General features: G+C 47.5%; 1 protein-coding gene and 1 long non-coding RNA gene across 4 annotated transcripts in view; one reads left to right on the top strand and one right to left on the bottom strand.

Annotated features, from left to right (window-relative positions):
• The window catches only part of LOC134966609 (uncharacterized), a 106,080-nt gene that overhangs the window by 71,869 nt on the left and 6,776 nt on the right, over window positions 1–27,435 (bottom strand). The gene's annotated exons all lie outside the window — the stretch shown is intronic.
• Window positions 1,631–25,721, top strand: UPK2 (uroplakin 2). Of its 2 annotated transcripts, none has more exons than XM_063941936.1 (6): window positions 1,631–1,655; window positions 13,375–13,470; window positions 16,668–16,802; window positions 19,641–19,776; window positions 22,279–22,340; window positions 25,296–25,721. In XM_063941936.1, exons 1-6 carry the CDS (start codon window positions 1,646–1,648, stop codon window positions 25,430–25,432), a joined length of 576 nt encoding a protein of 191 aa, XP_063798006.1. In that variant the 5' UTR covers window positions 1,631–1,645; the 3' UTR covers window positions 25,433–25,721. The 2 variants fall into 2 exon arrangements, with proteins under 2 accessions (XP_063798006.1, XP_063798005.1); XM_063941935.1 differs by lacking the exon at window positions 1,631–1,655 and adding an exon at window positions 12,997–13,114.

A 27,435-nucleotide genomic window follows, 5' to 3' on the forward strand; every position in this document is an offset into this window, starting at 1 on the left:
TTTAGTCGCAATCCATTGCGTCGGATGTCAGATACACACCCGAAAAAGGCCATGATCTGCCTGCGTTTTTTCAACCACTCCCCACAAACGCCATGTTAACACCCACAAACGGTCACTTTCTGTCAATCAAATTGCGATCACGTTTCATTAAGTAGCAATCACAATTTAGACTTCACGCACGTGCAATGCGTTTGCAGCGCATGCGCAGTCTGCTGATAATCGCACGATTTGCGATTTTGCAACTGAAGCTGAATAAAGCCCTGAGTCCGGTGTTCGCAAACCGATCACTTTTACACCAATCACAGGGACTTCGGGATGACTTGATTTATAAAATAACCCACTGGGGATCTATTATTCCATAAACATATGTGCTCCCAATAATCACTAAACCGTTTACCTCAATAATAACTGGTAATAGAGATCATTTTTATTTTAGGACTTTCGTCAATGCAGCTATTACTATCACTTTTATATGTATTACTGTATGTGTAAACTGTGACTGTTTGGGAATACAAGTCTCAGAAATGCATTCAAAATACAACAACACTACAGAAAATGTGAAGAATTTGCACTGAACAATGAGGAAACAGGCAAACTGCTAACCTCACCCAGCAAGATGATCCTGAAGAACAGGTTCCTGTAGGTGGTGCTCAGACTAGAATATCTATTATCTATGTCCTTTATCTGCTCTTTTGTCTGTACTAAAGTAGTCGCCAGAGGTGCAGGGAAAGAAAGATAAACTTGGTTTAAATGGATAGTATGGTAATTTATACACTTACCATACAATTCCTTTAAACCAGGACACTTATGAATATCTATCTATCTATCTATCTATCTATCTATCTATCTATCTATCTATCTATCTATCTATCTATCTATCTATCTATCTATCTCATCCCTTTAAACCAGGACACTCATGGATTATGCAGTTTCTGTGGCTGATTAAAACCAGCTGAAATGCAGGTTTTAAATCATCCGGCCACAGAACCTGTGTAATTCATGAGTGTCCCGGTTTAAAGGGACAGTATGTTCAGTTAGGCTTACCCTACTGTCCCTTTAAACTGGGACGCTCATGAATTAGACATAAATACAGTGCTCGGGACTCGCCATAATAAACTCACTATAATAAACAATGGGGTTATGGGTAATTTATTGAGCAATACATTACAGCTTGCAGCCCTGGTCAATGCACCCCCTTTTTCTGCAAGTCCTACTCTATCACTCAGAATTGTAAGCCTGGTAACTGCTAAAACATGGTATGCCTGGTATGTGTTCAGTCCCTACTATGTCACACACTCGCTGCGAACATGTGGCTACACAAACCAGCGGAGTGACATTCCGTGCAATGCTGACGGTCTTCTGGGTACAGAATGGAGTTAGGTAACCCCCCTTCATGATATGTAAGTGAAAACATAGTACAGAATGCATTTTATGAGCCTGTTTGCAATATACCTCCCAACATGACCCTCTCCAGGAGGGACACAATGCCCTGCTCCTGGACTTCCCTCTTAATTCATGATTGCCATCACCTGTGCTGAAACACCTTTCCTACCCATTAACCTGTTCAAAGCAGGTGCTGGCAATCATACATTAATAGAAAAGTCCAGAAGCAGAACATTGTGTCCCTCCTGGACTGGAGAGGGTCATGTTGGGAGGTATGGAGTTTGGCACTGCTGTGTTGATTACACTGGTCTGTATTGTTTTTATTCATGTTTATCAGCATTACTATTATCCCTTTTACTGAATGGTGCCTATTTATCACCATCCGCATCCTTGGATGCGGATGTCATGTGATAAAATCAGAGGTGGAGGGTACTTTCAGGACTGCAGGACTGTGGACAGGAGTGGAGGACCATGAATATTGACATTACTATTTCAACCCTAATTGCAGCCTAACCATAATTTCATGTATGTTCACAGCATGACGACATTCTGACCAAACATGTTGACATTCTGAACAGTCGTCAACCCCTAAAATATGAGTATTCAGGTTAAAAATTTTGCTGATAGTGTAGTTTTAAGTCATATTATAACTAAGTCATCCTTACTGAAATAATGGAACAAGAAATATCACCAAGTGGCACCTGACCGCTGAGCCACTGGCGTATTTAGAATGGGTGCAGTGCACAAAGGCCCCCGGGGTCTGGGGGGGGCCCACACCGCACATTATGTACCCATTATTTTTAATACTTACCCTCCGGAGTCACGCGGCGCAGCAGCGCTGCTGCAGAAATCCCTGGGAAACCGTTGCGGCACCATTTTCCCAGTGTTTTGCGCATGCGCAGTATGTTGCTTGATTTCATATGAAGCACATGAAGTTTGTAAGCCAACACAGTGACGTTTACAGCGGGTCCACATCTTCCGAAATGTACTTTCAAAATAAGGGAAACAAACTGTTTCATTGCGAACACAAAGGGGCTGATTCTTATGCCGCCTACACACGGTGCAATGCAGGCTACGGCCGATACTGACTATGCACTCTGGCTGGAGGCATGAACCTCCGATATAGTCATTATTGGCCTGCCTGCGCAGTCTAATTTTCCTTGCGATGCAACCCCGCGGGACCACGCATCTGCATTGCAAGGTGTCTCCACCTATATAGTCCATATTGGTAGTTATCTCGCACCGTGTGTAGACGGCATTAGGGGTATATTTACTAAGGTGCGGGTTTATAGAAGTGGAGATGTTGCCCACAGCAACCAATCAATTTCTACTTATTATTTATCTAGCACCTTCTATAAAATAATAGCTAAAAGCTGATTGGTTGCTATGGGCAACATCTCCACTTCTATCTACCCACCAAAACCTCTAAGTACAAAAAAAGAGTAACTGTACACCTGTGTAACTGTAAAGGTGGGTACACACTATTAGATATATCTGCAGATCAATTGATCTGCAGATATATCTATGTACGGATCGGGCAGTGTGCTGTGCATACACACAGCCCGATCCGTCGGGGGACTGACGTCATGAACTGGACGGGCGGGCACTCGCGCCCGCCCAGTTCACCTGTCAATCACCGCCGGCCGCCGCAGCATGTGTACGGGCGGTCGGACGACCGCCCCGTACACACACAGCGACGGGCCAATATATCGTTAGATATATTGGCTGTCGGCTGTGCTGCGCGGCCGACGCGATACGTCTGTGAACGACGGAGTTCACAGACGTATCGCCCGTACACACTGGCCGACGGTCCCGCGATGTATCGGCCGTTCAAGAGAACGGCCGATACATCGACCAGTGTGTACGGGCCTTAACACCATGCTGCACTGCAAGGGGGCAGATGTAACATGTGCAGAGATTTAAACCTAAAGCTGTCCAGCATGTGTGAGCTACATGCAAACGCAGCCAATATTTACCCTGCATGCAAACCTAATATATCGTAATTGCTCCCCTTGCAGTGCAGCAGAGTTTGTTCCTGATGCTAATTTACAGTACTCATTTTTTTGTTTGCTCTCAGTCTTAACTCAGAATCAGGGCACAAACACCTTTATATTCTCAATCATCTAGTACACACAGCTGCAATGTCTTCTTTTCAAAATGAGCATGTTAGGTGATCTGCATGCTCACCTTACTCCCACAAGACAGGTCAGTTCCGTGCAACTGAATGGTCGCCACCCAGAAACGCATATCTCAAAGAATGATTTGCTGACAGTCGGACTTGAATATCCTCTTTTACATTGCATGGTGCGGCATGTGTGGGGTCTGCGGTTACTTTCTGTGCTGCCTGTGCAGCGTGCAGAGATAAGGAAAGAAAAAATAGGATTTTAATACCTACCGGTAAATCCTTTTCTTCTAGTCCGTAGAGGATGCTGGGGTCCACTTCAGTACCATGGGGTATAGACGGTTCCGCAGGAGCCATGGGTACTTTAAGACTTTTCAAGGGTGTGAACTGGCTCCTCCCTCTATGCCCCTCCTCCAGACCTCAGTATACTAACTGTGCCCAGGGAGACGGACATTTCGAGGAAAGGATTTACTTTTAATTTAATGGTGAGATTCATACCAGCTCACACCTCAACGGTCAACCATGCCGCACAACATGGCATTCAACATAACCGTAACACAACATAAGTGTAACTACAAAATTAACAACTGCAAGTAAAGTACGCACTGGGTCGGGTGCCCAGCATCCTCTACGGAGTAGGAGAAAAGGATTTACCGGTAGGTATTAAAATCCTATTTTCTCATACGTCCTAGAGGATGCTAGGGTCCACTTCAGTACCATGGGGTTATACCAAAGCTCCAGTACGGGCGGGAGAGTGCGGATGAACCTGCAGTACCGATTGACCAATCTTGAGGTTTTCATCGGCCAAGGTGTCAAACTTGTAAAACTTAGCAAACGTGTTTGACCCTGACCAAGTAGCTGCTCAGCAAAGTTGTAAAGCCGAGACGCCCCGGGCAGCCGCCCAGGATGAGCCCACCTTTCTAGTAGAATGGGCATTTACCGACTTTGGTACCGGCAATCCTGCTGTGGAATGAGCGTGCTGAATCGTTCCTCTGATCCAGTGCGCAATAGTCTGCTTAGAAGCAGGACACCCAATCTTGTTGGGAGCATACAGGACAAACAGAGCCTTATCCGAGCTGTTCTTGCGACATAAATTTTCAAAGCTCTAACCACATCAAGAGACTTTGACTCAGTGAAAGTGTCAGTAGTTACTGGCACCACAATAGGTTGGTTTATGTGGAAAGACGAAACCACCTGTCACGATCCGGGTATCTGGACGCCATTTCTTACCCATCAGATGCCTCCTAAGGCTGGCTCAGCGCTCCAGGACCGGATCCCATCTGTTATCCTGATGTTTACATTCCTGTATCCTCTCCTGTCACTCTGAGACGCGGTCACAGTAAACACCATATTACACCTGGCATGGCGTCTCCCGCGGCCTCCGCCGCCGTCCCTGAGCTTCTGCATGCAGAGTGTCAGAGTGGCGATTACGTCAGCCGCGGCCTCCGCTGTGTCCGCGTGGTTGGATGTGCACCTGTCAGCTTGGCGCCTCCTGTCTCCGGTGGCCGGCGCCGCCATTACTGTTTTCATTACCACATGGATTACAAACCAAACTTCCCTCCAAGTGTCTGCATGGGCGCAGCCATCTTGGATTCTGTCAGCTGATCATTTCCTCCAATCTGTTGTCAGTATTGTTAATCTGCATAATTGCCTAGCCAATCCCTTCCTTGCTGCAGGTATAAATACACTGTGCCTGAGCAAGGAAGGCGTCAGTGCTTTGGTTGTCAAACCTAGTTCCTGTTTGTCTCTCTCCTGTGATTGTCTTCCAGGTTCCAGCTCCTGTCTCAAGACTTCCACCATAGAGACCCGCACCAGCATTCCACCTGCGGTGTAGCCTGACTCTCTGATCCATTGTGGATTCATCTGTTTCCAGCTACAACATTACCTGCTTCCAGCCTAGCTTCCAGCAGAGTACAGCTTCTCTTAAAGGGCCGGTGTCCTTTCTACACTTTACCACTCTCCACCGGTATTATTATTTCTCCGCTCTCAAGTTCTACATTTCATTCATATTGCATCGCTCTCAAGCTTCATTTATTATTTAACTGGTTCCAGCCAGTATCCACTCCGTGCTAACAACAGTCTGGTTCCAGCCAGTATCCACAGCAGCCGTTTTATCTTCAGCAACCCAGCTTTTCCTGGAACACCAGCTGGTACAATCCTGGGTTATCTCCATTGCTACAGTCGGGCCTGGTAAGGACTTTCCATCTAGAAGATTATAAGAACTATCTCACACTAGCAGTGCCCTGTGGCTCCTGCCACCCTGTAGTACCCAGGAACTGTATTTATTCTTTGCTGACTTTTATGTTTTCTTTTACTGCTGCTGTGTTGCGGAGTTGTCATAATAAACATCATTGACTTTTATCCAAGTTGTCGTGGTCACGCCTTCGGGCAGTTATTATTCATGTTACTTACATGTCCAGGGGTCTGATACAACCTCCCAGGTTCCGGTACATCTCAGCCCCTACAACTGAGGCTGCCTCCCGTCAGCTCAGGCCCTCAGTTGTGACACCACCTTTGGAAGAAATTGTTGACGAGTTCTTAACTCTGCCCTATCTTCATGGAAGATCAGGTAAGGGCTCTTGAGAGACAAGGCCCCCAACTCAGACACCCGCCTTGTGGACGCCAAGGCCAAAAGCATCACCACTTTCCAAGTGAGAAACTTCAACTCTATCTCCTGTAGAGGTTCAAACCAACTCGATTGAAGGAACTGCACCACCACATTAAGGTCCCATGGTGCCACAGGAGGCACAAATGGAGGCTGGATGTGCAGAACCCCTTTCACGAACGTCTGAACTTCTGGAAGGGAGGCCAATTGTTTTTGAAAGAAAACTGATAAGGCCGAAATCTGGACCTTGATTGAACCCAGTCTAAGGCCAGCATCCACACCAGTTTGCAGAATATGGAGAAAACGTCCTAACTCAAACTCTTCCGTAGGAGCCTTCTTGGATTCACACCAAGACACATATTTTCTCCAAATACGGTGGTAATGTTTAGACGTTACTCCTTTCCTGGCCTGAATAAGAGTGGGGATGACTTCCTTGGGAATACCCTTTCGGGCTAGGATCCGGTGCTCAACAGCCATGCGTCAAACGTAGCTGCGGTAAGTCTTGATACACGCACGGCCCCTGCTGTAGCAGGTCCTCGCGAGGAGGAAGAGGCCAAGGATCTTCTATGAGCAACTCCTGAAGATCTGGATACCAAGCCCTCCTTGGCCAGTCTGGGGCAATGAAGATTGTTTGAGCTCTTGTTCTTCTTATGATTTTTAGAACTTTTGGAATCAGTGGAAGTGGAGGGAAGACATATACCGACCAAAACACCCACTGGGTCACCAGTGCATCCACTGCTATTGCTTGAGGGTCTCTCGACCTGGAACAATATCTCTGAAGCTTCTTGTTGAGACGAGATACCATCATGTCTACTTGAGGAACTCCCCAAAGACTTGCCACCTCTGCGAAGACTTCTTGGTGGAGGCCCCATTCGCCTGGACGGAGATCATGTCTACTGAGGAAGTCTGCTTCCCAGTTGTCCACTTCCGGAATGAAAATTGCTGACAAAGCTCTTGCATGTCTTTCTGCCCAGAGGAGGATCTTTGTCACCTCTACCATTGCCGCTCTGCTTTTCGTTCAGCTTTTCCCGGTTTATGTACGCGACTGCTGTTACATTGTCCGACTAGATCTGCACGGATTGATCTTGAAGAAGATGTACCGCTTGTAGTAGGGCGTTGTAAATGGCTCTCAATTCCAGAACGTTTATGTGAAGGCAGGCTTCCTGACTTGACCATTTTCCTTGGAAGCTTTCCCCCTGTGTGACTGCTCCCCAACCTCGGAGACTTGCATCCGTGGTTACCAGGACCCAGTCCTGAATCCCAAACCTGCGTCCCTCTCGTAGGTGAGAACTGTGTAGCCACCACAGGTGTGAAATCCTGGCTTTGGAGGACAGGATTATCTTCCGGTGCATGTGTAGGTGGGATCCGGACCACTTGTCCAACAGGTCCCACTGGAATACTCTGGTACGGAATCGGCCAAACTGTATGGCCTCGTAGGCCGCTACCATCTTCCCCAACAACTGAATGCATTGATGGATCGACACTCTTGTTGGTTTCAAAATTTGTTTGACCATTCTCTGGATTTCCAGAGTCTTTCCTACTGGAAGAAACACTTTCTGTACTTCTGTGTCCAGTATCATCCCTAAAAAGGACAATCTTGTCGTCGGTTCCAACTGCGACTTCGGAAAATTCATGATCCAACCGTGTTGTTGGAGTACTGATAGGGAGAGTGCAATGTTCCGCACCAACCGTTCCCTGGATCTCGCTTTTATCAGGAGATCGTCCAGGTAAGGAATTATATTGACTCCCTGTTGTCGGAGGACCATCATCTCTGCCATCACCTTGGTGAATACCCTCTGTGCCGTGGAGAGTCCGAACGGCAACATCTGGAACTGGTAATGGCAATCCTGCACTGCGAATTTCAGATAAGCTTGGTGAGGAGGATAAATGGGAACATGCAAGTAAGCTTTCTTTATGTCTACTGACACCATGAAGACCCCCTCCTCCAGACTGGAAATCACTGCCCTCAGAGATTCCATCTTGAACCTGAACCTTTTCAGGTAGAGATTCAGATTTTTCAGGTTTAAAATTGGTCTGACCGAGCCGTCCGGCTTTGGAACTACGAAGAGGCTTGAATAAAACCCTTCTCCTTGCTGTGACAAGGGCACCAGAACAATGACTTGATCCTGACATAATTTTTGAATTGCCATTGTTACTGCCTCTCTTTCTGGAAGAGAAGCTGGCAAGGTCGATTTGAAAAATCGGGATGGGGGGACGTCTTGAAACTCCAGTTTGTATCCCTGGGACACTATTTGTAAGACCCATGCGTCCAGGCCAGATTGAAGCCAGATCTGACTGAAAAGTTTCAGACGTGCTCCCACTTGAGCGGACTCCCGCAAGGGAGCCCCAGCGTCATGCTGCAGATTTGGCAGAAGCAGGGGTTGATTTCTGCTCCTGCGATCCTGGAGAGATTTTTTCCCTTTTCCCCCTTCCTCTACCTGCAAAGAAGGGGGAACCTTTGGCCGTTTTGTATTTGTTGGGCAGTAAGGACTGCATCTGAGAGTGATGTGTCTTTTTCGCCAGTGCAGGAGCATAAGGCAAGAATGTCGACTTACCTGCGGTAGCCGCAGAGACTAATGCATCCAGCCCATCTCCAAACATGGCCTCACCTTTATACGGGAGAGCCTCCATATTTCTTTTGGAATCTGCATCAGCATTCCACTGGCGAATCCACAACGCCCTCCGTGCGGATACTGCCATGGTAGCGGCTTTTGAACCCAAGAGTCCAATATCTTTCATGCCTTCTAGCATGTATGCAGCAGCGTCTTTGATATGACCTAACGTTAGGAGTATCTCGTCTCTATCTATAGTGTCAATTTCCGATGACAGGTTTTCTGACCATTTTTCGATAGCCCTACTCACCCATGCACAAGCAATGGTGGGCCTGAGCAATGTACCATTGGCCACATAAATAGATTTTAACGTAGTCTCCAACTTGCGGTCTGCCGGCTCCTTCAGTGAAGCCGTCCCAGGTGCAGGGAGAATCACCTTTTTAGTTAACCTTGACGGGGCACTGTCTAATACGGGGGGTGACTCCCACCTTTTCCTGTCCTCTGCCGGGAAAGGATAAGCAACCTGAATCCTTTTGGGAATCTGAAAATTCTTTTCAGGGTTTACCCAAACTCCCTCAAACAAGGTATTTAGCTCATGAGAAGGAGGGAAAGTTACATTAATTTTTCTTTCTTTATAAAAATAAGACTTCTCCTGAGGTACAGGAGGGGCTCCCGTAACTTCCAAAACTTCCTATATAGCAACAATCATGTATTGAATGCTTTTTGCCAATTTAGGATCTATCCCCCTGGAATCACTAACGTCGACACAGGAATCAGAGTCCATGTCTGTATCAGTATATACTATTTGTGCAAATGGTCTCTTATGTGACCCAGAAGGGTCGCCTATGGATGAAAAAGCAAGACTTTGAAAAATCACATCTTCCACTGACTTTCTCCAGCTTTCTGCATGAGACTCAGACTTATCCAATCTCTTACTGATATGATTCACACTATCACGTAATTCTTTCACCCATTCAGGCTCGTGGTGTGCCGGCAGCGCCACCACATTACAACTCTGTGTCCCTAAAATGGCTCCCTCAGGGGAAGAGCTCCCTGCCTCAGACATGTCACACACACGTGCACAACCACACCTCAGATACTCCGGGACTTATAGGGGACAGACCCACAGTAAAATCTGTCAGAAGGACACAGATAGGATTTGCCAGTTCACAACCCAGCACCAGTAACACAATGTCTGTGAACACAAAATGCCCACTGACATGCAGCGCTTTTATAATGTTATATATAGCACCAAATTCACTGTGGCCCCCCCTGTTTTGCACCCTGATACTTGTTCAGCAGTGGAGGAGGACCAGCGTTCTTCTCTGCAACCTGGAAGGAGAGAAAATGGAGCTGAGCAGTGTGCTGGCTGACTCAGGAGGAAGCTCCGACCCCTGAATGGCGCGTTTCTCCTCAGCTTTTATGAGGTAATTTTTTATACTGGCGGGGGTAGGACTATGCCTCAGCAACTTATGCCCTTTATTTATGCCAGTTTCAATAGGTTTCATGCTGCCCAGGGCGCCTTCCCCCCACGCCCTGCACCCTGCAGTGCCTGTGTATGTGTGGGCAACATGGCGCACTGCGCTCCCGCCAGCCGCGCGGTACCTTTAGCAGTCACTTTGATTGGAGATCCTTTCTTCTAACACTCACCTGTCTTCTGACTTCTGGCTCTGCAAGGGGGGTGACGGCGTGCTGTGGGAGTGAGCACATAGCCGCAGCTGGTTCCGGTATGAATGGTCGACCATGTTATGGTCGACAGTCATTAGGTCGACCACTATTGGTCGACATTGACATGGTCGACATGGACACATGGTCGACACATGAAAATGGTCGACACATGAAAGGTCGACATGAGGTTTTTTTTTTTTTGTGTCGTTTTTTGCGTAAAGTGACTGGGAACCCCAATTAGTGAACCGCGTCCCCTCGCATGGCTCGCTTCGCTCGCAATACTTCGGGCATGGTGCCTTCGCTCCGCTACCGCTTCGCTCGGCACAGATTACCGTTCCAATCGTAGTCCACGTGGATCGTAAAGTATGGAAAAGTTCCCCAAAAGAAAAAAAAGTTAAACTCATGTCGACCTTTTCATGTGTCGACCATTTTCACGTGTCGACAATGTGTCCGTGTCGACCATGTCAATGTCGACCAATAGTGGTCGACCTAATGACTGTCGACCATAACATGGTCGACCATGTGAACGGATACCGCCACAGCTAGCGTTCAGTACCCTTCAGGAGCTAATGGTGTCCTGTCAGCCAGAAGCAGAGCCATGAAACTCTTCAGGAAGCTGGTTCCTACTTCTGCCCCCTAAGTCCCACGAAGCAGGGAGACTGTTGCCAGCAGTTCTCCCTGAAAATAAAAAGCCTAACATAAGTCTTTTCAGAGAAACTCAGTAGAGCTCCCCTGGAGTGCATCCAGTCTGCCTGGGCACATTTTCTAAACTGAGGTCTGGAGGAGGGGCATAGAGGGAGGAGCCAGTTCACACCATTGAAAAGTCTTAAAGTGCCCATGGCTGATGCGGAACCGTCTATACCCCATGGTACTGAAGTGGACCCCAGCATCCTCTAGGACATATGAGAAAATGCATTATGGGGGTCATTCTGACCCGTTTGCTCGCTGCATTTTTGCAGTGCAGCGAACAGGTTACTACTGCGCATCGTACGGTTACAAAGCGGATTGTTGCTGGGTGATGGATTTAACGAAGAATCCATTCTCACAGCCGATCACAAGGAGATTGACAGTAAGAGGGCGTTTGTGGGTGGCAACTGACCGTTTTTAGGGAGTGTTTGGAAAAACGCAGGCGTGTCCAAGCGTTTGCAGGGCGGGTGTCTGACGTCCATTCCGGGACCAAAAAGACTGAAGTGATTGCAGCGGCTGAGTAAGTCCAGAGCTACTCAGAAACTGCAAAAAACTTTTTCGTCCCGCTCGGCTGCACATGCGATCGCACACTTGCAAAGCGAAAATACACTCCCCCGTGGGCGGCGACTATGCGTTTGCACGGCTGCTAAAAGTAGCTAGCGCGCGATCAACACGGAATGAGGGCCTCAGAGCTGGAGGCTGCAATGGCAGCGGTCGCAGGCTGAAGCCCTGTCGTGTGTGCGCATCTCACTGGGGCAATCGCCTCTGCCTCTGCGTGCAGGGGGTGGGGGGGCGTGGTAGGGCCTGGCATGCAGGGAGGACTAGTCCTGTGCCAGCATGTCAAGAGATTTTGATCGTAGATGTGCGTTTTTTTGCACATCTACGATCAGCTCTGTCTTATTATTATGGGCAGGCCTGGGGCTATAGTCCCATCTGCTCCACTGTTACTCTGTACTTGCATCAGAGTCAGTAGGGGTGTGCGAGCGTTGCCGTCTCCCATGGTGCAGGGCCCTGGGGGGGGGGCGGGGCACTGTTGCTGCCCCATTGCTCCTGCATCTGACTAGCAGAGTGCCTATCACGCGCTGGCGTTTCTATAATGGGTGCAGTGTTTGCGGTGCACACGGGCCCCTCAGTCCAGAGGGGGCCCCCACCGCACACACTGCACCCATTTTTAAAATACTCACCCCTCCGAAGTCCAGCGCTGGCATCCGCAGAGCTATTAGAACACAGTGAAAATGGCTCAGCGGCCATTTTCACAGAGTTCTGCACGTGCGCAGTAGAGAAATCTCAGGGAAAATGGCTGCTGCGCCATTTTCCCGGAGATCTGCGCATGCGCAGTACAGTCTGAGCCCTCTAGTGCTCAGACTCTACAGCGCTCCGGGCAGAGAGGAGGGGGCCCGAACAGAGGAGGCTGAACACGGGCCTCCTCCTCTCTTAAAACGCTCCGCGGTCAGTAGTGCAGCTTCAGTACAGCTCGGAGCATCCATAGGGAGCTCTGGGCAAGAACGCTGTGGTGTGTAGACACGTCCAGAGCGTCCGGGCAGATCTACACACTTCTGCTGGCAGCCCTGCCCCTTCCTGTGGCGTCACATGTTCAGGGGTGGCACAGGGTGGCGGTGAGCCCTGCTCGGGTACTGTGCTATATATTTATTTATTTAAAGCATGTACTGTACATTCTAACAGAAATATTGTATGCCTATATGCAATTGTGAAATCACTTTAATGGAGGGGTGTAATACACCGTGCTAGAGTACAATTAGTGTGGCATGCCTAGATGGCCAGTCTACAAGAAAATGTCTCTGGATTCAGACATACCTCCCAACATGACCCTCTCCAGGAGGGACACAATGCTCTGCTTCTGGTCTTCTCTCTTAATTTGTGATTGGTAGCACCTGTATTGACCAGGTTAATGGATGAGAAAAGTGCTTCAGCACAGGTGAGGGCAATCATAAATTAAGAGGGAAGTCCAGGAGTAGAACATTCTGTCCCTCCTGGAGAGGGTCATGTTGGGAGGTATGATTCAGATGTTGGGATTACAATGACCCTCACACACATCAGTCTTCTGTCAGAAGAGAATGCATGTGTATAAGCATTACGGTGAGTTTCAGGGTACAGATTGCCATGTAAAGTATCAGAAGGATCACTGAGGCTGAGAGGGGCAGGCAGAGGTTGGTGGCACTTTTGGGGGGAGGAGGGGGGGGGGGGGGCAGTACATACTATTTGAGGCCAGGGTGTGAGCTAGTTGGTGAATTTCCAGCATATCCACATTCTTGCTCCCCTGCAACTCTCTGATTGGTCTTTCACGGACAGCAGAAACTTAATTGTAAGACAAGTATCTGTATATTAACACTGTGCAGGTTTATACTGGAAACAAGTGCAGCCGCTTACTGGAATCACCATGCAGCTTCTAGGCTTATGGACTCTGCTTCTGCTAACTTCCACCTGCTATGGGGGTAAGTCACACGGACCTTTGTCTTCTGTTTCATTTGACTGCAATTTATAGCATAGTAGAATATGGGCCTTATGTAATAACCTGTGAGATGCCAGCACGGGCACAATTCCTGTGAGTCTACCAGCATTAGTAAAGCAGTGATAATGCCGCTGCAGCTTCGCATCAACCTGGTTTTGTCTTTTAAATTATTGAAATTTTTATTATATGAGCTGACTGGCCGGAATGGCATCCCATAATATCATACTTGCCTACCTGACCCTCTCCATGAGGGAGAAAATGCTGTTCCTGGACTTTCCTGGTAATGCATGATTGCCATCACCTGTGGTGAGCTAGTTAATTGATAAGAAAGGTGTTTCACCGCAGGTGATGGTAATCATACAGTATGAGATATATATATATATATATATAATTAGTGTTTACTATATATTACTGGCCTGTAGTGTATCCCAGGGCAGAGTATGTTGTATCCTCTATTTGTCTGTGTTATTCTGGGGGTTGCTTAGCTATTCTGGGGAGCAGGAACCAAGAAGGTGATTTCAGAGCAAAGGTATGATGCACAGATAATGGATATCTTACACGGGGGACTGTGGCACTTTGTGATTTTCCTGTGCAGATGGTCCAACTTTGTGCTTGTATATTAGGGATTAACAAAGAAATGGCGTAATATATTGGAAATAGTGATACCTTACTCTAGTCCAGTGGTTCTCAAACTCTGTCCTCAGGACTCCACATAGTGCATGTTTTGCAGGTAACCCAACAGGTGCACAGGTGTATTAATTACTCACTGACACATTTTAAAAGGTCCACAGGTGGAGTTAATTAATTATGTCACTTGTGATTCTGTGAGGAGACCTGCAAAACATGCACTGTGTGGGGTCCTGAGGACCGAGTTTGAGAACCTGTGCTCTAGTCACCTAATGCTAAACTCTGTGCATCAGTACTGCGGACTGTAGCAGCTCAGAATACAGGTGCATTTTTCTGAGTACTTGATAGTAGATTACAGCAGTAGAAAGCCCTAAAACAGTATATTGTGTGTATTTATCGTAGCCTCAAGAAATGTCTAATTACTACATGAATTATTATTACCAGTTATTGATATAACATACATACATACATCCATCCCCCCTCCCTCCCAACATGACCCTCTCCAGGAAGGACACAATGCTCTGCTTCTGGACTTTTCCCTTTCTCTCTGGTTGCTGGCACCTGTGTTGAACAGGTTAATGGATAAGAAAGGTGTTTCAGCACAGGTGATGGCAATCACAAATTAAGATGGAAGCCCAGAAGCAGAGCATTCTGTCCCTCCTGGAGAGGGTCATGTTGGGAGGTATGCACACATATTCCGCAGCGCTTTAAAGAGAATATTTTGGCCATTCACATCAGTCCCTGCCCCAGTGCAGTTTACAATCTATGGGGGTGATTCAGAGATGATCGCAGATGTGTGAAAAAAAACGCACGATATGATCACAATCTCTGACATGCGGGGTGGCGCCCAGCACAGGGCTAGTCCACCCTGCATGCCAGCCCCCCCCACACACACACACACACACATGCGAAAGCATCGCACAGTGGCAATGCTTTCGCACCTGGCGAGTAGCTCCCTGCTTGCAAAGGCAGCCGCTACCCACCATGTTTTTGGCTGCAGTAGCTGCATGTGACATCACGCAGACGCCGTGGCCCACCCTGCAAACTATCCGGACACGCCTGCGTTGTCCGGACCACGCCCCCCCCCCCCCATCGTTGCCGAACCAAACCCCCAACACTGCCGACACGCCCCGCGACCGCCTCTGTCTGTCAATCAGGCAGAGGCGATAGCACCAGTGAAATGCTGTTGCATCTCACTTGTGCGCACACGCAGTGTGGCTGCTGCGCATTCGCACACACCAAAGGGCTACAGACTGCGAACGCTGCCGCTGCAGCATTCCAGTCTGAATTAGGCCCTATGTCTTCTACCACATGTACACATTAGCTTCCCACAATCTTAAAATAACCTACCGGCAGCGGCGGCTCCTACCTTTTTCGAGCAGGGGGGCTGCCCATGCCGGAGAGGGGGAGGAAAGAACCGACCCCCGGACAGCAATGGATCTGGCAGGTCACCAGAATATGCGCACAAGCAGCTGCTTCAGTGCACATGCGCAAACCCTTAGCTCCTATGGACTGCATCGGCAGCAGCCCATGGAAGCTGGATTGGGCTGGCGATCAAGCAGGGAGTGGCTATCTACAGGAAGCCCATTCTCTTCTAATCGCAGCCTGGTCTATCAGTCCCGGAGGGAGGAGACACCCCACAATGTGACTGCCTGTCCTACGTGTGACTGGCAGGTAGAATATCCAGTAGGAAGTCATTGCCAGTCACTGCATTTGCAGTGTCTTTCGATGAATGCGGCCCACATTTTTCTCATACCTTTAATAGTAATACCTGTAATCAGAATGCCCCTATGTGTGTGTGTGAAAGAGCCGGCATATCTGTTGAAAGCCTGTATGCATACCTCCCAACTTTTGGCTGTAAGCAAGCGGGACTCTCGTGCGGCGAAGCCGTGCGCCGACCCAGAAGGGGGCGTGGCCTCGCCCGTGATGGGCATGGCCTCGCCAACGGCCCATTTTTCTGCCTTTTGGGGGCGTGCCCAGCGCTCCCCGAGCAGCTGGGCAGCCCCAGCTCCCCTCCTAGCTCTGAATACATGCCGTGCGCGTGCGTACAGCATGTATTCAGTGATCACCGGCTGCTTTGCAGAGCAGAGCAGCGGGTGATCAAAGCCTCCCCCCAACTGCCCCCCCACCCGCGGGACACTGCTGCCCGCGGGTGGGACAGGGTCCGAATATCGCAGTTGGGAGGTATGTGTATGTACATAACCCACTTCTTCCAATCACTCCTGTCATTTTGGATGTAACAGTGTAACTCAGATTGTATTTTACTTGACTTCAGCTAAGTGTCTCAGGATCAGGATACTTTATCCTCAAACACATAAACCAAGAAAAAAAAACAAAAAAAAAAACCTTTCCATAAACAACTAAGAAACATTCACGTAAAATATAATATAAAATAATAATTAAACTAGGGGATAAACACATTAAAACATGTTTAAGTGCGAAAGTTTAATAAGCAAAATTAGTCATTGTATTAAGATGTTATTTTTGGGGAAGACGCTAATTCTGGGAATGAAAGGAGAATGAATAAAATGTCTATTTTTCTCTTCATTGCAGCGGATAACATCACTACTGTGTACTCTGGACTTGTGGCTAACCCCATGTCTACATCTGTGGTGATAGCACTACCTTCTGCGTGCCAATACTCACTGAAGAGTGCCACACTTTACGTTAATGGCCCCACGAATGCAAGTATGGACATTTTGTTTATTCAGATGACTAAAATGCTGCTCTGTGGGCCTGTCTCAGAGATCTACGCTAGTGACGCCGCAGCTGCCGCAGCTTTGTACGCAGTGACTTTGCGATAATATGCTAATGTCACCACTGCCGGGATTTGCATTGAGACGCCCACCGTCAGCTTTGCAAATCTAAGCGGCTGCGGGTTGATTAACCCTATGGCTACTTAGAATGGCCGATGTAATTAAGACGCCGGCACCAGTGAAACCGTGCACAAGGACACAGTTGCTGGTTCTGCCACGCCTACAGAACAGATGCGCCACGCCCACCTTTTTCTAACCACCACCTGGTTACCATCCACAAACGGTCCCTGCAGAGCTGGATTAAGGCTTCGGGGGGCCTGGGGTACATAAGACAGGGGGACCCTAAAATTTAGTTTCCAGGGAGGAGATGGAGCCATGCGGGGACATCACTAATTTCTACAATGAAGCAGAAATTGCGAAGCGATCGCAATTTTTGCTTCATGAAGGGGGGAGGCGGTGGTCAGCATGCTAGGAAAAGCAATCGATTAGCTGTCCAGCGTGTGATGTCGCCGGCTCCTGTGAGCGGGAGCGCAGTGCAATCGCAGAGGCATTGGGACGCATGCTCCTTGTAATAAAAACATCAGCCAACTGTGTCAATATCGGAATAGCGGAATCATCCCTTTGTACCAGTCTAAAGGGCTCCATACACTACTGCGACATGTTCGTCTGACATGTCGCAGGCGATCACCATGTCAGCCTTCCAGGCGGCAGGATCGCCCAAGATACATTGTATGCTGTCCTTTTGCATACGATATATCTTAGGCGATCCCAGCCATGCCTGCGGGGTCCGATATATCACGAGTGCAGCACGGTCAATCTGGAATATCCGATCCAATGCTCACGGGAACGCGCATTGGATCAGAAACACCTCCAAAATGCCCGATTTCACCCGATATATCGGGCTGAATGCCCGAAATCGGATGAAATCGAGCATTATCGTTCTAGTGTATGGGGCCCTTTAGTGATATATGCTGTTTTAGTCCTTATTACAAATAATGAGCCTGGCACACTGCCAGCGTAGGACGCAGTGGGGTGCTGTTTTTCTACTGCGCATTCGTCTAAGTCCCACGGCACATGCATCCCAATTGCACTTAATAAATGTCACTTAAGAGCCGATTGGTTGCCATGGGCAACTTCTCCACTGGCTCACTTCTCCACTCTTTTCACTGCTTCATACATCTCCCCCAGAGTCTCAGTACTGATCGAGGCGCACAGTCACACCAATCAGTATTTCGACGTCTGTAGATGCTGCAAGTGGGAGTCTCAGTCCTTGCACATGCAGGCGCACGGCTGTACACCAGGGAAGGGCTAGTAGCAGTATTAACATAAAGTCACATGTGCAACGGCGGCAAAAGACACAGGGGGCTATTCCTGAAGCAGTGAAAAGTGTGGAGAAGTGAGCCTGTGGAGAAGTTGTCCATGGCAACCAATCAGCATTGAAGTAACCTTTATAATTTGCATACTATACAATTGTACAAAGCAGCTGATGGTTTCCATGGGCAACTTCTCCACAGGTTCACTTCTCCACTCTTTTCACTGCTACATGAATAGGTCATACAGAGAGGAGAAAGGAGGGGGCAGGGTGCTGAGGGTGTGGTGGGATGTGATGTCCTGACGTATAGAGTACATTTTAGATGTGAAGTGGGTGGCAAAGTCCAGGGCAGGGAGGAGGAGAGGGTGAGCAACTAGGCAGTTGAAAGTGGCAAAGAGACTCCAGGAGATGAGGACTGAGAGAAGATAAAGTTCTTGAAATACGACTGTTTAGCTAGGGAAGGGACAGCAGTGTAAGGTGAGAGCATATATGGAAAATGGAGGAAGCCTGCCTTAGAATACATGCGTTTGGAATACCAGGGTTGAGGTGTGGACCTGCGGGGGTGAGTCAAGAGCAAAAGCAAGGGAGAGCATTGATTAGGGAAGTGGCTTGTTCAGGGCAGGGGAGAGAGAGAATAGGGGAGAGAAGTGAGCTGAGTGGGGAAAATAAGGAAAGAGTGTCGATAGCCTCAATGTTAGGCTTAGAAATGGTAGCCTTGGGAGGCAGAGGTGATGAGGGAGAGAGGGATAAGTTTAATGGGGAGATGAAGTAATAAGAAATATCACAATGGTGAGTGAAGACTAGATCAAGTGAGTGCCCACTCATATGGAAGGGTGAGGAGATCCATTGGGAGAGACCAAACAATGATGTGAGGGTAAGGAGTTTGAAGGCAGAGGATTCTGAGGGTATATCGATTGGGATATTGAAGTCACCTAAGATAATGGAGGGCAGATCTGAAGAAAGGAATTGAGGGATCCAAGAAGCAAAGCCGTCAAAGAATTTGGAGGAATGGCTAGGGGGACGGTAAATGACAGCGATAGGTTGGAAATATAATTCAACTATCTAGCTCTGATTCTAAGACTGTGGTGTATAATGGGTGCTGCACTAATCTAGTATACTTACCTCTCCAGAGTCCTGTGTCGGCGCTGCACAAAGCACCAAGAAAATGGTCTGGTTGCCATTTTCCTGGAGCTTTGCACATGCACTGTACAGACATGGCATATGCAGTAGACTTTGGAACAGTGCAGAGTCTACTAGCAACTCGGGCAGTGGGACAAGGGATTTCCCCTGTACCTTGTGGGTCAGTTCAACCCTGGCACGGAGTTGATGTTATAGCTTATCCATTCGAAGTCCGGTGCCCATATAATTAACAAGTACCATATTTCTTTTTTTTCACATTTACCTTTTTAGCGCTACTTCAAAATGACTTAATAAAACCTATCCTATTTGTCTCTGCAGCTTATTCATTTACAGTGCCGCAGTGTCGTCTGAAGCGTGACCTTATTGTCCTTAATAATAACTCTCAGTCCGGTAACTTGGGCACAGTCAATGTGGGTTACCAAATTCAAGACTTGAAACCCAGCAGCACATACACGTGAGTATCTCCTCCTCTCGCCATGTAACCGATATCCTAATCCGCCAGTCTGTCTCTGTTTATGGCCAGAGGTTGGGAAGAGGATGCAAAGAAAAGCGCTGACAGCTTTGTAGCTTCATTGGGATTTTCTGTTCACTTTCAGGGAATAGATGGAGATAAATTTAGTTCACATGTATTTTATGGAATTAAATATATTAAAGGAAAATGCCCCCATTACGACATTGGGCCTAGTTCAGAGATGTACTCTATGCCGATGGTTTCGCAGTTGAACAAAGCTACTGAAAGCCATGAAGCGTTTGGGGGAGGTAGTGGGGAGTAGCGGTAGACGGGTCAACTGTGATCCCATACACAAAAAACATGGCGTCTATACGTTCCCATTCTGTGCACCGGACACCTGGGTGCAGACCCTGGACCCATCACAGCTTCAAATCAGCGGCGACACTCCCCCATCGCGAACAATGGTATCGGGTGTCGCTCACGTTCTGCCCCCCCAAATGCCACAGCATGTCAATCATGCTGCGGGTGACAAGGGACTGCGAGTAATATTGCGAGACATGTTCTGCACATGCGTGGGTCTTGTGCCTGCGCCCATAGTACAATGCCAGGTATGATTCAGACCCCGGGATTAGGCCCGTAGTACAATGCCAGGTCTGATTTAGACCCCCGGATTAGGCCCATAGTACAATGCCAGGTATGATTCAGACCCCGGGATTAGGCCCGTAGTACAATGCCAGGTCTGATTTAGACCCCCGGATTAGGCCCATAGTACAATGCCAGGTATGATTCAGACCACCGGGATTAGGCCCGTAGTACAATGCCAGGTATGATTCAGAGCCCGGGATTAGGCCCGTAGTACAATGCCAGGTATGATTCAGACCCCGGGATTAGGCCCGTAGTACAATGCCAGGTCTGATTTAGACCCCCGGATTAGGCCCATAGTACAATGCCAGGTATGATTCAGACCCCGGGATTAGGCCCGTAGTACAATGCCAGGTATGATTCAGACCCCCGGGATTAGGCCCGTAGTACAATGCCAGGTATGATTCAGACCCCGGGATTAGGCCCGTAGCACAATGCCAGGTCTGATTTAGACCCCGGATTAGGCCCATAGCACAATGCCAGGTCTGATTTAAACCCCCGGATTAGGCCCATAGTACAATGCCAGGTATGATTTAGACCCCCGGGATTAGGCCCGTAGTACAATGCCAGGTATGATTCAGACCCCCGGGATTAGGCCCGTAGTACAGTGCCAGGTCGGATTCAGACCCCTGGGATTAGGCCCGTAGTACAGTGCCAGGTCTGATTCAGACCCCTGGGATTAGGCCCCTAGTACAGAGCCAGGGCATATTTAGACCCCCATCCTGTCCCTGCATGCAGGTAGGTGCCGTAACAGCAGTGTTGTCTTTAGCTATAGAACGATAGCAAAGTATAGATAATACAGGAGTAGGATCACCTGACAGTGACTCATGCCCTAAATACTGAATTTGTAATTGGGATAAATTGGGCGCATAGTCTTAATTATAATGCATTTTGGATGTATGTGTATATGTATATGTGTGTATGTATGTATGTATGTGTGTATATATATATATATATATATATATATATATATATATATATAATATGTATATATGTGTGTGTATATATATATATATATATATATATATATATATATATATATATATATATATATATATATATATATATATATATATATATATATATATATATATATATAAATATATTATAGTAGTTTATACTTTAGGTACATTTATAAGAGAGTCTTTGTGGAAAACTTTTATTGTACTTCTTTTGCACCAGGTCACCCACTGCCCTATGATAATTTCTATTCCCTGGCCTTCCCTTTATAGAAGCATAGAAAGCAGTACATCAGAGATCATCCTTGCCTGTCCTCCCGATATATCAGAGAGACTCCTGAATCTCGGGTGTCTCCCCCTGACTCCTGGGAAGAGTAGGCGAGTCTGCACGTGTTACAACTGCCCCACCTGCATACCTGCTTTGCAACTGCTTCCTTCTGGAGGGAGCAGCCAGGTCACACAGCAAGGGGGTGTGGAGACATAGCGTCATAGCGTCTCTGCCCCCCCCCCCCCCCCCCCCCTGCTTTACAATGCCCACATTACTGGCACTGTAAAGCAGGGGTGGATGATGCGATTTAGCGCTAATCGTGTCATCGCCCCACCCACTTTTCTCTTTGAGCTGATGGTTGAGACGGGGGTCAGCTGAATGCGGGAGACTTGGACACTTTTCCGCAGAAGATATTTTTGATAGTTTGCTATGGTTCCCCCATCTTACATTCTGGGGATAATTTTACAGGTATCCTCTGAAAACGGCTGTACTGAGGGGATTTCATGTAAACTAATGTTGATCTATATGCCCCATAATATGTTTGGAGATTGTTACCTGAAATTGAACAGCTACTGCATGGGATTACTACAGTGTGGCATAAAGTAATGACATAACAAAATGTATTTCATGTTACAGTGCATATTATACGGTTGGATCTGACACTTTTACTCCAGTCACCTTCACTACGGCAAATGGATGTAAGTACAAAAATGCATTATGCAGGTCTGTAACAGCAATAGTGAGACCAAATAATGGGGGTCATTCCGAGTTGATCGCTCGCTAACAGTTTTTAGCAGCCGTGCAAACGCTATGCCGCCACCCACTGGGAGTGTATTTTAGCTTAGCAGAAGTGCGAACATAAGGATCGCAGAACGGCTACAAAATTATTTTGTGCAGTTTCTGAGGAGCTTCAGACCTACTCAGCGCTTGCGATCACTTCAGACCGTTCAGTTCCTGTTTTGACGTCACAAACAGGCCCTGCGTTTGGCCAGCCACACCTGCGTTTTCCCTGGCACGCCTGCGTTTTTCCACACACTCCCCGAAGATGGTCAGTTGACACCCAGAAATGCCCTCGTCCTGTCAATCACTCTGCGGCCAGCAGTGCGACTGAAAAGCTTCGCTAGACCCTGTGTGAAACTACATCGTTCATTGTAATAGTACGTCACGCGGAAGTGCCGTTTTTTTGCCTCATCGCTGCACAGCGAACGAATGCAGCTAGCGATCAACTCGGAATGACCACCAATGTGTAACTAACATGTGTATATATACATACAGTTAACATACAAATCACACACAGACAACCTACAATAGATAAACACTTGTGAGGCTACATAGGCATGGGATTAGGCCACAGAGCTACCAATCTGTTATCTTTAAACATAATTAATGTAATGTTTTTCTTAAGTTGTATATGAATATTGAATTTATTTACACACGAAAACCGCTTACCATTGGCCTTTTTTTTTTTTTTTTTTTTTTTATATAAGTGGCATTTAGTGGGAGCTGGAACTATGGAACACAAAGTCCCAGAATGGTTAAACATGTAAATCCAGGCATGAGGTCCACATAATGTCTTGCAAACTGCATCCCACCTGATAGCTGTAAAGCTGGTTTATCATATAGGGGCCCATTTACCAAACAGTATTTGCGGCTATGTCATACTTGCCTACTCTCCCGGAATGGCCGGGAGGCTCACGAAAATCGGGTGACCCTCCCGCCCCCCCGGAAGAGCAGGCAAGTCTCCCGATTCGCGGGGGTCCCCCCTGCCCGTCCGCCCACTTAGTGTGTAAAGTGGGCGGTCCGGGCAGTCGATGACGCGATTCTTGCTGAATCGCGTCATCATAGCCACGCCCCCCTGCAGTGTAATGCCGGTGATCGCGGCATTACAGAGCAGGGGCGTGGCTTAAAGGAGGTGTCATCGTGACCTGCCCTTGCTCCGCCCCCGTCCCGCCGCCGGCCCACCCCCTCCTCTTCGTCACAACCTCCCCTGCCCGCCCTGTGAGCCAACCTGGCTGCTCTCTCCCGCAGAGAGCAGCCAGAATGTCGGTAACTATGGGCTATGTCCCCGAGGGCTAGCCGCAAATGCTATATATCATCCAAATGTATGAAGGAGGGATCGCAGCAGGTATCTCCAGTGCAGTATAATCCATTGCCGCCCGCAGCCTGCCCAATGTATCAATATCGGCAAAACAGCTTCATTACATCCCGGCCCTGGAGCTATATATCAAAGTGTGAATAGCCCTTTTACTGGCAAAAACAGGTGTGTGCTTGTCTTAGCAGTAGACCCGGAAGCTCACACAGGTTTTCAGATCAATGCACTCATTGTGCCCTGTGTATGGAAAGTAGGCCAGATCAGGGGACTCCACAGTGATAAGTCACTATTCTCATGCTAGATATTGTGCGTCATGGCAGTGGATTATTGCCCAGTTGCCATGACGATAAACTATTCAGCAACCATTGCAAAAAGTGTTTTTTTTTGTTTGGTGCAATACAAAAACATATAAATGCAATAAGATTAAGTTTGATAAATATGTCCCATAGTGCACTACACCACCGCTGTCACATGACAACACCAAAGATGAGCAGCAACCCAACACGATATAGATATAGCAAATAACATTCCAATATTCTGCCTCATAGAAGTTACTGCACTTCTCTTAAAGCGACACCTTACTACCGGCTGTCTTCACTGAGCTAATGTAATGTGGTTTGGTAATACTGGAAGAAAAAACCTAGCTCATTCCATAGAGATATGAACTAGAGTTTTGTTCCCGTAATTCTGATAGAACCTTGCACTTAATTGAATCTTCCCCAAGGTTGGTCATGAGATTGGTAATCTGTTGTAGAATAATCTGTTGCGTAACCTGCTGCTAACAAGACATTTCATTTACTTTAAAAAAAAAAAATCATTCACTTGAGAAGCTGTGCTGACTTTCTCGGGTATATGACAGTGTGCAGTGACCAACCTATAACTTCTAGAACTAACCGTTGTTCTGGCAACTGAAGACAGTGCTTATTAGCCTCTAAAATAACACCGGTATAAGGTTTGTTTTACACATGTGCTAAAGTGAATGGACTTTTTACACAGTACATTGTAACATTACAGATAACATATAGGGGGTCATACCGAGTTGATCGCTAGCTGCCCTTGTTCGCTGTGTAGCGATCAGTTAAAAAAAAGTCTAATCTGCGTATGCACCGCAATGCGCACGTGCGTCCTACGGGTACGAAGTCCTTTGTAGTTTTGCACTGGTTCTAGTGACGATTCCAATTGCACAGCCGGCCGCAAGGAGATTGACAGGAAGTGTTAGTTTCTGGGTGTCAACTGACCGTTTTCTGGGACTGTTTGGAAAAACGCAGGCGTGGCCGGGCGGGTATCTGACATCATTACCGTGTCACTCGTCGCAGCAATCATCGCACACGATAAGTAACTACAAGGCTGGTCTTGTTTTGCACAAAATGTGTTTGCAGGCGTTCTGCTGCACAGGCGTTCGCACTTCTGCAAAGCGAAAATACACTCCCCCGTGGGCGGCGACTATGCGTTTGCACGGCTGCTAAAAACTGCTAGCGAGCGATCAACTCAGAATGACCCCCATAGTGCACTCACATTACTGAAATAATCTAACATGACTGATGTTTTTCTCTCCTTGCAGTTTCAGGTATGCCACCAGTGACCTTTGCGCGCAGCGGCGGGATGGTAGTGATTACAGTTATATTGTCTGTCGCAATGTTATTGCTCGTTGTTGGACTAATCACTGTTCTTGTATTGGGCGGACGGAGCACAAAATAAGTGTCTATGATGGATTCCTGTGAGGGTGAACCCCTTCCTTAGCAGAGATAAACTCACATGAAATCCAATCACTGTTAAGAGTTTTGTTAGATATATGTATAAAGTAAACCCAGGTCAGTTTATGTGTCTGTAAATAGTGATTTTTTTAAATCTGTTTCTCCATCTTCTAAAAACCTCCTTATAAATAACTATACTATATATAGAAATGAAGAGCAACGTTGCTTACACTGTGTTTTAGTATTTTAGACTTTGATAGGGGTCTTGTTATAATAAATATGTTTAAGACAAACCTGAGTTTTGCCTGTATATTTGTTTTAGTAGTGTTGTGAAGATATCAAAGGATCTTGTAAAGGCCATTGGAAAGTGGAGAGAGATAAAATAAGATTTTACTTACCGATAAATCTATTTCTCGTAGTCCGTAGTGGATGCTGGGGACTCCGTCAGGACCATGGGGATTAGCGGCTCCGCAGGAGACAGGGCACAAAAATAAAGCTTTAGGATCAGGTGGTGTGCACTGGCTCCTCCCCCTATGACCCTCCTCCAAGCCTTAGTTAGGATACTGTGCCCGGACGAGCGTACACAATAAGGAAGGATTTTGAATCCCGGGTAAGACTCATACCAGCCACACCAATCACACCGTACAACTTGTGATCTGAACCCAGTTAACAGTATGACAAACGTAGGAGCCTCTGAACAGACGGCTCACAACAATAACAACCCGATTTTTTTGTAACAATAACTATGTACAAGTATTGCAGACAATCCGCACTTGGGATGGGCGCCCAGCATCCACTACGGACTACGAGAAATAGATTTATCGGTAAGTAAAATCTTATTTTCTCTGACGTCCTAGTGGATGCTGGGGACTCCGTCAGGACCATGGGGATTATACCAAAGCTCCCAAACGGGCGGGAGAGTGCGGATGACTCTGCAGCACCGAATGAGAGAACTCCAGGTCCTCTTTAGCCAGGGTATCAAATTTGTAGAATTTTACAAACGTGTTCTCCCCCGACCACGTAGCTGCTCGGCAGAGTTGCAATGCCGAGACCCCTCGGGCAGCCGCCCAGGATGAGCCCACCTTCCTTGTGGAATGGGCCTTGACAGATTTAGGCTGTGGCAGGCCTGCCACAGAATGTGCAAGTTGAATTGTGCTACAAATCCAACGAGCAATCGTCTGCTTAGAAGCAGGAGCACCCAGCTTGTTGGGTGCATACAGTATAAACAGCGAGTCAGATTTTCTGACTCCAGCCGTCCTTGAAATATATATTCTCAATGCCCGGACAACGTCCAGCAACTTGGAATCCTCCAAATCGCTAGTAGCCGCAGGCACCACAATAGGCTGGTTCAGATGAAACGCTGACACCACCTTAGGCAGAAAATGAGGACGCGTCCGCAGTTCTGCCCTGTCCGAATGGAAAATCAGATATGGGCTTTTATACGATAAAGCCGCCAATTCTGATACTCTCCTGGCTGAAGCCAGGGCCAGTAGCATGGTTACTTTCCACGTAAGATATTTCAAATCCACCGATTTGAGTGGCTCAAACCAATGGGATTTAAGAAAATCCAAAACTACATTAAGGTCCCACGGAGCCACAGGGGGCACCACCGGGGGCTGTATATGTAGTACTCCTTTAACAAAAGTCTGGACTTCAGGAACTGAAGCCAATTCTTTCTGGAAGAAAATTGACAGGGCCGAAATTTGAACCTTAATGGACCCCAATTTGAGGCCCATAGACAATCCTGTTTGTAGGAAATGCAGGAATCGACCCAGTTGAAATTCCTCCGTGGGGACCTTCCTGGCCTCACACCACGCAACATATTTTCTCCAAATGCGGTGATAATGTTGTGCAGTCACCTCCTTCCTGTCTTTAACCAGTGTAGGAATGACCTCTTCCGGAATGCCTTTTTCCCTTAGAATTCGGCGTTCAACCGCCACGCCGTCAAACGCAGCCGCGGTAAGTCTTGGAATAGACACGGTCCCTGCTGAATCAGGTCCCGCCTTA

The sequence above is a fragment of the Pseudophryne corroboree genome, chromosome 10 (genome assembly GCF_028390025.1).
Source record: "Pseudophryne corroboree isolate aPseCor3 chromosome 10, aPseCor3.hap2, whole genome shotgun sequence".
NCBI lineage: Eukaryota > Metazoa > Chordata > Amphibia > Anura > Myobatrachidae > Pseudophryne > Pseudophryne corroboree.